Source organism: Thermobia domestica, chromosome 11 (genome assembly GCF_964235325.1).
Source record: "Thermobia domestica chromosome 11, izTheDome1.hap1.1, whole genome shotgun sequence".
In the NCBI taxonomy this organism is placed as follows: domain Eukaryota; kingdom Metazoa; phylum Arthropoda; class Insecta; order Zygentoma; family Lepismatidae; genus Thermobia; species Thermobia domestica.
Genome location: NC_137464.1, coordinates 17,044,163 through 17,054,965, shown reverse-complemented (window position 1 = coordinate 17,054,965; position 10,803 = coordinate 17,044,163). Strand labels below are relative to the sequence as shown.

At 32.3% G+C, this 10,803-nt stretch overlaps 1 protein-coding gene across 1 annotated transcript in view; it reads right to left on the bottom strand.

Annotated features, from left to right (window-relative positions):
- Nucleotides 1-3,037: 3,037 nt before the first annotated feature.
- The window catches only part of LOC145663920 (follicle-stimulating hormone receptor-like), a 590,817-nt gene continuing 583,051 nt past the window's right edge, over nucleotides 3,038-10,803 (bottom strand). Inside the window, exon 14 of the mRNA XM_081730117.1 lies at nucleotides 3,038-10,261. Coding sequence (XP_081586243.1) covers nucleotides 9,679-10,261 — 583 coding nt within the window. The 3' untranslated portion in view covers nucleotides 3,038-9,678. The remainder of the gene's footprint in view (nucleotides 10,262-10,803) is intronic.

The following is a 10,803-nucleotide window of genomic DNA, read 5'->3' as shown; positions in this document are numbered from 1 at the left end:
AAAGAACTACTATTTCCTTACTATTTATCGTAGGATCATGGTTCATACCTCGTTTTTTCAGGATAAATCATACTTTCCAACGGTACCACTCGCTTGTCCCTATTATACACCAGAAACGGAAAATAGAAAAACCGGGAGATTTTTCGATATTTTTTTTTCCAAATTTTCGTGTCCTTCTGGGCTGGGCCTGGGTTCATGTAAGGGTCTGAACTTTAAAAAAAAAATGTTATGTACATAATACGTGTACAAAATTTCATTCTTATATCTTGAAAACTGAGGTCGGGAGAAATTGTTGAAAGTCTAAAGGTGACCCATGCCTGAACCGAAAAAATCGGGAAGACCGGAAATTTTTCTGAAAAGATCACCCCTCGGAACACTAGCGCTCCTCGGGCCCGGCCCCGGTTTCACGTAGGAATCTCAGAAAAAAATGAGAAATATCCATAGGTACACACATTAAGTAGCAAAGTTAGAATCTGATATCTTGAAGCCTAAAGGCATGAAAAATTTTTGAAATTTGCCTTAAGAAAAAATAAAAAAAGACCGGTTCCGGATCCGGTTCCAGACCTGAATCCGAAGAACCGGTTCTAGACCTGGATCCGAAGAACCGGTTCCAGATCTGGATCCAAAGAACCGGTTCCGGAACCGGATCTTCTAGAACCGGATCCGTTCAGAGCCGAAAACCGGTTCCACTAGGAACCAGTTCTGGCCATCCCTATTTATTACCAGTGTTATTTTCTTGCTTATTGAATATTGGTTATAATCTTGTTTTAGATTTATATTTTTGTCCCGTGATGGTTGACAGTTGGGATATTATTAAAGAATTAGAATCTCTAATCCAGTTTAAAATTGATATTCATTGATTGTAAGAAATGAAATAAATGTTCAATAATTTTCCAATTGTATGAAGGTAATAGTTACTTTGAGGAAAATGGACCAAATCCTAAATATTTGTATAAAATCTGCATGAGTATATAAATCTTTTTATCATAGAGAAGGTAACATTCGAAGACAACGTGGTTTAGAGTGCCTATTCCTTTATCACACCACCAGTAGTATATTTCCTTTATTATTATTATTATTATTATTATTATTATTATTATTATTATTATTATTATTATTATTATTATTATTATTATTATTATTATTATTATCATTATTATTATTATATTATTTGATAGTATTGATACGGGGTGAGAGCTATTCCCAATAAAATTCTAGAATATAATACTATTTTTGATGACCATTGTCCGCTGTTTTTATTCTTTGTTATTTGCTAATATTGTTCATCAAATTGAGTTGCACACTATGCACATTTTAATATCGTTTTTATATTTCTCTGCTATGATATATTTATAATTATAGTACGCAATTTTGACCGGAGAAGCTTTACCATTAATATGAGCCTCTTATTTGCTATCCTTGACTATTGCTTGAATAAATGATTCATATAACCAATTTAAAATAAACCAAATGTATTGTCGGTTTTAGTGAGGATTCCTTGAAGATGTTAATACACTTAGAGTTTTTATGTACTGTACATATGCATGAAGATGTAATTTTTTCCTTACAAATTGGTAAAAAAAAAAAAAAAAAAAAAAAAAAGTAGTTTGGGAGAAAGGGTCTTATTTTTAAACGCTAGCCTGAATAAATTATAGAAATAACGTTACCTAGTTCGTCAATTTAATACCTTGCTATGAATAAATTTCTTGACTTCTGTACGAAATGTTTAATCCTTGATCTTAAACTTTTTGGATTATATATAATAATATATTGTTTGAAGATATATTTACTGAACAGATCTTCTGTTTATAATACTTTTTTGTACTATTAATATATATGCAAATATAATCTATATTAATATATTTTTTTTATCTTCTCTTTATGGGCTAGTATGCAAAAGAAAAATTAAACGCTTTATGTCCTATTATAGTTGCGAAAGGTGCGCAAGGGTGAGCCGAAAGTCATATTACCCACTAGGAATGTGTGACATAAACAATGATCTTGTACGTGTTTCTTTGGAGAAAATGATCTATCTAACTGTTGTATTTTTCATTGTAGGTTTCCCTAATTGTAGTATTGTAATATGTATATTTGGTGTACTTTTTCTACAGACAGTGGGATCCATAGCCGATGAATCTTTGCTTACAGTGGGGGAACGGACAGTAAAGAGTACCGGAGCTCATGAACAACTTCATAGAAGCAAATCAATGATAAATATTGAAAATAATTTTAATGCAAAATTTAACAACTCTCCCTCACTCAAACAAATGACATTGCGATTAGAGGAGTCAAAAAAAAAAAAAAAAAATCTAGCGTCCAATGCTGCAGAGAATTTCACACCAAACCTTAAAGCTGATAATTCTGTTATGATATAATAATGATGCGATACAGGCATTATAGAATAAAAATTTTATTTATAACCTCGTGAGATCACATATGTCTTCTGTTTTGATGGTCTGTTCACTTCAGTTCTATCAATACTCATATTTGTAACACATATAAGATATAATGGGACTTTTAGCTCATCCTGTAGAATCCAATCCTTTCTGAATTATGTGATTGGTCCAATACTTCTTGTTCGGTATGTCCAACATCGTTATCAGTGGAATGTGCTGTATGTGCACCAGAAATGTAAAGCTTACATAATTGTTTTATTTGCCAACTTGTACATTTAGTTGAAATGAACTATTTACCAAAAAAAAAAAAAAAAAAAAACTGACTTTTTTTCTGACTTTATTTTAATAAGTTAATTTTACTTGTATTTAAATTATTTCCAGCAATGACAATTATAATTTTTTTTATCTATGTATATTTATCATTCTATGAACCATCGTAAGAGTTTCGCAAAATAATTATTCAGAAGCAGGGGTGTGTGCGTTACCTGGAAACTTTAAGAACAACTCCTCTAAATCATTCTCAAACTCAATATAATTCATACCAGTAACATGTTTTCAGAATTTGGGAAAAAACTCCTTCTCCATAGATTTGAGCAATTCTTTATAATTAATATAAAATTCTTTATTATAAATACCTATAAATATCAATTTCTGGAAATTTTCCCGAAACAAATTCCAATTTTGATGGCTCATAACTCGGGAACCAAAGGGTCTGAACAGGAAATTATTTTACATGCCTAATTATTGTCTACCTCCAGGCCAAATGGTTTATGTAGATTGCATACAACGTTCTTATGATTTTTTTAAAAAATAAAACGAAGGTGCAAAATTATTTTAATCCAAGATTTGCTTCATATAATATTAAAGTTTGGTTAAATAAAACGCTGGACTATATAAATACATCTTTGTTTTCAAAGGAAACCGTTACATAATTCCATATTCATATACATAATTTTCGTTTTAAAAACACCAATTAACAGAACTTTTTTTTTTTAATCAACAGTAACAAAGAGTACACTTCTTTAGCATTTTAAATATTTATTAATACAATATTAACCTATGTACGAGTATTACCATATGCATAATCCATACATTTTCCATGCAAATCAAAACTAAACCAAAATTTTTGCAAGATTTCTGTTCGTATTATCAGAATTCGTATTTCAGAAATATGTGAAAAGGATGCAAAATATCTTGCGTGCGGAAAGCGAATTGAAAGAAAAAATAGCACGTACCAAGAGTAAGTTTAATTTCCCGTAAAATGGTTAATTGAATAAAGTGGGAGGAAACAGGAGAATCCACAAGAAAATCCAATGCACACGGCGTTTGTCCAAGATAAAGCCAACTTGGCACATTTGGGATCGGTCCAAAGAACCCACGCACCAGACGAGAACACTGCTTTTATTTCTGTTTTATTGTAATAGTTACACTAACCTTCGCTACTTCACATGGCAATTTGAGACCAACAAGTGCGCTCTTTCTGTAGTGTTTTATGAATACACACGTCACAAGATGATGTCAATCAAAATGCTACCGTGTAAAAGCTCAGCTGTGTTTTGGCGCCATAGAGTCATATGGCTCTCTTTTGGCGGGAAGTCTGCTACGAGAAATCGTATGATAAACGTTTCCGTGTCAAACAGACCTTAAAGTCGAACTCTTTCAAGAGTAAGGAGATAATTTCAACCTCTACTTAAATTTTTTTGCGCTCAGTGAGACATCAAAGAAATTATGAGTAGTTTTTTTGAGAATCTTTTCCTTTTGCATTGAAAGTGTTTTGTATTAGGCTTACATATTGTTTGAAGATTAAAATAGACTAGAAAAAGGAGGTAAATTCAACCTTATTCACTCGCTTCTACATAGTACTGAACAACCAGTCTACTTCCCATAATTAGTTAGAGTAATAAGTAGCATAACTCACATATAGTGATAATTCCAGAACACTCCATAGGTAAGAGACGGATGGTATGCATAGTGATATTTGTAGCCGAGAAGAAAAAATATCCTACAAATCTTGATAAATAATTTCCGTTTACTTATTCTGTATCACTTCGATTTCCAAAGCATGAAAATTAGGAATTAAAAGCCTGACATACTAAAAATAATACAAAATTTACTATTTTTCTTTTACTGGTTTTTTATAAGTGAAAAGAGATAATGAAATGTAACTTACCACAATCATAATGTTATTCTACAACAGAAAATATGAATCTGAAGAATTTTTAGTGTTGCCATCCATAGGAATTACAGTGTTGCCAGAATAACAATTCTCCCAAAATCTAAGTTAACTGTGAACTACTTTTTAAATAATAGTTGTATTTAGTTTGTAATGAGCAAAATAATTTAATATACGTTATTAAAATTAAATAATAACGTTATTTAAAAAGTGGTTCATAGGGTACCAAGACAACATGATACAAAATCAAATGCAGTTGAGTTCGCTCCTCTAGTCGCTGGCTTAATTTAGATTTTGGGAAATTGTTATTCTGGCAACACTGTGATTTCTATGGATGGCAACACTGAAAATTCTTCAGGTTTATATTTTAAGTTGTAGAATAACGTTATCTATGATTGTGATAAGTTACATGTTATTACTTTCTTTCACTTATGAAAAACAAGCAAAAGAAAAATGGTAAATATTGTGTTATTTTTAGTATGTCAGGCTCTTAAAACGATAATTTGTTCCATTACAGTTGTCAGAAGTATATTTGATTTGTAGTTATATTAGAGTTGCCGTTAAGTTATAAAGAGCATTATCATTTTACCTCTTACAAATAAGAAAATGCTGATAAATATAATATAGCACAAAATTTTAGATTTGCATATGTAAAAAGCAAATACTATTTATTTAAAGAAATTTACGTTTTAAAGCTAAATTTTCTATAATTTATTATATAACTTGTGACGTTTTACATTTTATAATTTTTAATTCTTAGTTATCATTATTCGTTGTGCATAATTTAAAGGCTGCATAGCTTGCATAACACCTGAATTACATTTTAAAAATAACTGTATTGTATTAAGCAATTTATTCTTTTTAAATTTTAATTTTCTTGAGACTTTAGTTCTCGAGATCCTAATATACAGTTGCATGGGCTTATTTAAAATTACAAATATTAATACAATTTTCTGTTATAATATACAACTATTTTGTAAACAACATACGTATGTCTAAAACTATTAACAATTAAGATTGCATTTCTGCTTTACATATAAACATTTTATACATTTGTATTATCTGCTAACATCAATTATTCTATTTACATGTTTTTAATCACATATTGTATGAGCTCATGTACTTATACGACGGCAGCAGTTGTTAATATCACAGAATGGTAAATAAAAATAAAAATTTATTTAATAACTGGGTGTTTACAACGGGGATCAAAAGTGTTCATCTTCGAAGTTTCAAAGCAAGGTCCAAGACTTGTTTAATCAGCAGTGCAAAAATGGAATCATATATTTTTTTATCTTTAACTAGTATTTAACAAACCATTAATATAAACGGTTTACCAACAAGAGAACTTCAAAATGTTGAAATCATATTCTGGCAACACTGACTGGGTTGATGAGATTGAAGTGTAACAGTTGTTTGCAGTAGTGTGTGGCAAATTATTTGAGTAGATACAACTAAACAATGTATAGAAACTATTCAAGTGTGTCACCAAAACGAGCGTTCAGTTCGACAGACGTTTCGTGAATTGCGAAAAATGTATGTTCAACATAATTTGACCTATGGTTCGATTTTCTGATGTGGGCAGATGGAAAATCGCATATGATTCACGAAATATTTCTCCATTCCCAGAAAGTAACTATCTAATGTGAATTTTTGAGGCAATGGCCTGATGGATTGCTTTATATTTTATTTATTTATTTTTAAGGACGAACATGGGAGTCACATTACTGTTAATGGCAAGCGATACAGAAATATGGTAATCCACTTTTTTTTTTTTTTTTTTTTTTTTTTTTTTTTTTGTGGCTTCAATTAGCAAATCATATGACATAAACAATATTTTCTTTTCAACAAGACGGTGCAACTTGTCTCACAGCTCGACAAACTCTTGACTTATCGCACGAAAAATTCCTTGGACATGAGATATCGAGAAATGATGTGAACTGATCGCCTAGGCTCTGTGATCTCTTTCTCCTGGTTTATTTGATCAGGTTATTTCAAGTCTCAAGTCTATGAGAGTAAGTTATGAACAATTCGTGAACATTGCACACATCATTGCGAATACGTCTGCGAAAGTGGTGAAAAATTGGACCTTCAGAATTCACTCCACCCACCGAAGCAGACGAAGACATTTGAACCTATCTTCAAAACTATACAATTGATTGCTCCTCACAATGAATATAACATGCTTTCATTGTATTTAATTTTAAAGTTCTGATTGGTAAACCTACATAAACGACAAGCACTAGGAAGGAAGATTAGAGCCCTATCCTGCAGGGGCGTCCGAAGAAAATTTTCTAGGGGCATCTCCATGGTTGCTATGTTACGTCTGGTATTTCTGGCATTTAATATACGTGGTTTGCTATATTACCTATACATTTTTGTGAGCCAGGGGGTGGACCCACCCTGCCCCTTACCTTCGCCCATGCTACCCTGTCTCCTATATGGGCGGTCATTACCATTATTATAAATAGCTTCCTAAAATGAACACGAATCCCAAGTGAAACTCAAATGTAGCATATTGCCACTCTTAAAGCAATTACATAAAAATATTTTAAATTACAAAACAATGTCAAGATGTTTCGTTATTTGTATACATTGTTCCACTTAATCGGCAATCAGCTAATGTGCTGTGAGACGTTAAAAGATATACATAGATCCAGCAATTTATTTTATTTTATTTCTAACTTGAACATATCTCTCTTTTAGAAGCTATATATATTTTCTTTCGCTCTATAGGACCACCGTGAACATAAGATTTATTTTTTTTTCTTGTGCACTTTTTGTTACCGAGCGTTTTGTTAAACAGGTCTTTTATCATAGTTTGAAATTCTAATGGTAGATCATTGCCAGGTCCCCCATTAAAACCAATTTAAATTTTTAAATAACAATATTTTTAAAATAAATTATTAATACTGTTCAAACAACAATTTACTTGGAAAATCATATAATCTCGTTGTTGTTTTTAGTGAGAGACATTAATATAAATCAAAACAAGAGCTAAATCATGTCAGAATAATAATCATTATCAAATAATACACCGCGTTTCAAAAACAATGACCTGATTTTGGACAATAATAATTACGGAACGTGGGAAGGAAATGAATGTTGTCTGAACGGGCGTGGCCTAGTTTTAGAAAATCGCCGTTAGATGTCAGTCAATGCGTCTTCTCAGTTTGCAGTCAGTCAGAAGTAAGATGGCGTCCGCTCAACAGAAAACTGTTTGTGTGCGCCAGTTTGCAAAGACTGAGTCAGTGATTTCGGTCCAGCATGCTTTTCGTTGGCGTTTTATCATTAATCCGCCTGCACCCAAAAACATTCGTCGTTAGTATCGCCAATTTGAAAAGATATGATGCTTGTACAAAGGTAGGAGTCCAGGTCGGCCTCGCACTTCCGATAAAATGGTGGTGCTGCTGTTGGTGGACACATAGAGCATTTGTGATAACATACCTAAAAGTTGAAGATTTTGTGAGTATTTTGCAATTTATCCAATTTTTGTAGTGTGTGTTTACCAATACATATGGACGTTTAAAATCAGGTCATTCTTTTTGAAACACCCTGTACATTAACTCATACGAAAAGAGGCTCTAAAATAACAATTTTGTTATAATCTACAATTAGTGAAAATCTTATTCAGAATGTAGTAAAAACAATGTCATTAATTAATTTATTATTATTTTGTATATTACACTTATGGTTTTATTCTCTTCCTTGGGCATGAATTCCATAATATCACTTAAAAATGTCGGTTTTGTGATAGATAGAAGTAGTCCAAACTGGAACAAATGATCATTATATGAGTTGCCCAATCCCTAAATATGTCTTGTTCACTTTATAAAACTTTCGGGATATCAAGTTTTTGTTGAGAATAAGTAAAATAGCCTGAACTCATTAAATAGGATACAATAGCTGAAATTATTAGGAAGTATTAACAAATCATAACTAATGATTTTTTTTAAATGGATAAGATATATTTTGGAATCGGACCATTTATATGATTCATTTGTCACTTTATCATTTAGACTACAAAACGAATCATAAATTCATACTCACATCAGATACTTTGTTCTCTTAACATAATTTCATACACGTGTATTTGGATTAAGTTCATTTTCATTTAAGTTAGCTAGCACAGTGGTTCTCAACCGATGTGTCGCGAAATTTAAGAATTTAAAAATCATGAAGAATGTAATAATAATTAGTTAAAAATCGAGACAGACTGTACCAGTCAACACCTCCAGCGGTAGCAACAATGTTCAATGCTATATAGAGTCATTATAAAAACTAATAGGTTTCACTATTATAATAGATATTATTATTATTATTATTATTATTATTATTATTATTATTATTATTATTATTATTATTATTATTATTTATAATAGAAATGTGTCGCGATGTCCTTGACGTTCAATAAAGTGTGCCGACAGTCAAAAAAGGTTGAGAACCATTGAGCTAACATATTAACTAAAACTTAAACAAAGTAGCCCATATTATTTATAGGCAATTTATGATCCCTAACAAAAGCTTAAGTGGATTTCATTAGCTTATGTCTGTTTAAAAAGAGTTAAAGGCTGCACAGAACTATTTCGTCTCACAATATTGTTAGGTCTACATACATATACTGTGTTTCATGGACTGACTATACGGATAATTCCAAGGAGGTTATAAAACACAGGGTCTGCCTACAGGTATTTTCATCCTTGTAACTCAATGAAGCCAAGAAACAACAGAGCATCGGTACGTGTGATTGGCTACTCTCGCTTCCGCTATGAATATTGGCTCAAAACCCTGTGATCTCAGTGGGCGGAGCGGGCAGAGTGGGGGGTGGCGAAACTGTGACGTATGACTTCACGATTTTGTTGTATTGGCAGATCCTCTATTTTAAAACATCTTTGGATAATACGTTTTGTTTGTTAAATAACATTTTGACAATTCATACCACAACATCACAGCCAAGGAAACATACAAAGAACTCCAGTCTAAAATTTACACTAAACGTTTTCGGTACATGAGTATCGGCTTGGCATTATAAATATATTTCGATTACAATTCAGTTTATGCCTTACTGCATAGTGTCAACTATAACCAATTAACAGGGTGTGAACACGTTTACAGGAAAACTTCTGCAGAACCATAATGCTTATCTTCGTCAACATATAATTCTCCTTTATTACGATGAATGACATTTCTTGAAAGCAATGGATTGGAATTGGGACTTCCTGTGGAACCAGTTCCCATATTTTGTACTGAGCAAGCGCCTTTGTACTGTGCGGCAGTTCGTACACATAAACCGTACCTGCTAAGAAGCACAAAAAAGTCACGTCTGTATTGCGTTGTTAAAATGGCGTACAAGTACGGATTAGCACACGAGTTGAGTGGATAGAAGAACACTAGCAGTATCTTAGAATGCGTAACGTCAATTAGTGGATAACCAGCGACTGCTGTTAGTCCAAAGAATGCTATTGGCGCCCAACATGCAAAGTCCGTAAACACTAGAAGAGCCATTTTCTTTGCTACAGTCATTTCTCCACTTGCCGCAGTGGCGCTACCGCTACGTGTTCCTCTGTCCAAAGAAGCATAAATTTGAACATAACACACACATATAACAACAAATGCTAATGCGTTAGTCACTAATAACGTTGTTAAGTATGCAACATCTGCAAACTGTCTTGTTTCCATTGGTAAACAGATACTGAAATAGAGGCAGAAAAGACACAATGAATCAAGAAAATAACTATAAATATATAACGTTATTGATATAATAATAATAACTTATATGTTATTTGCATACACAGCAATATCCCGCTTGTTTGTTTTAGGCCTATGAATTATCTGTTAGAGTATGTTAATCCGACTGTAAGATGCATTCCATTTTACTCATTTAAATTTGGGAGCTGTAGTATTCCAGTGTTTGAGCGTTCACTTTTGGTGCGTGGGGTCCGTGGCTCAATTCCATTTTGCTCCGAGTGGGGTTTGTGGTGGTGGACAAACACTGTATGTGTGTTTTTCGGAGTTTTCCCGTTTCCTCCCACTTTTCTCATTCTGACACTTCATTCATTCTCATCATCACCATCTTTAGCCTGAATGGCATAACCGTGGAACGTAAAACTGAGATTTCATTTGACATTTTCTTCTGACGAGTGAGCAAAAATACAAACTATTAATACATTTTGATGAGTTGTGCTACTAGTAGTTTTCCTATCTAGATTTTTTAAAGCATTCTAGTCCTAATAC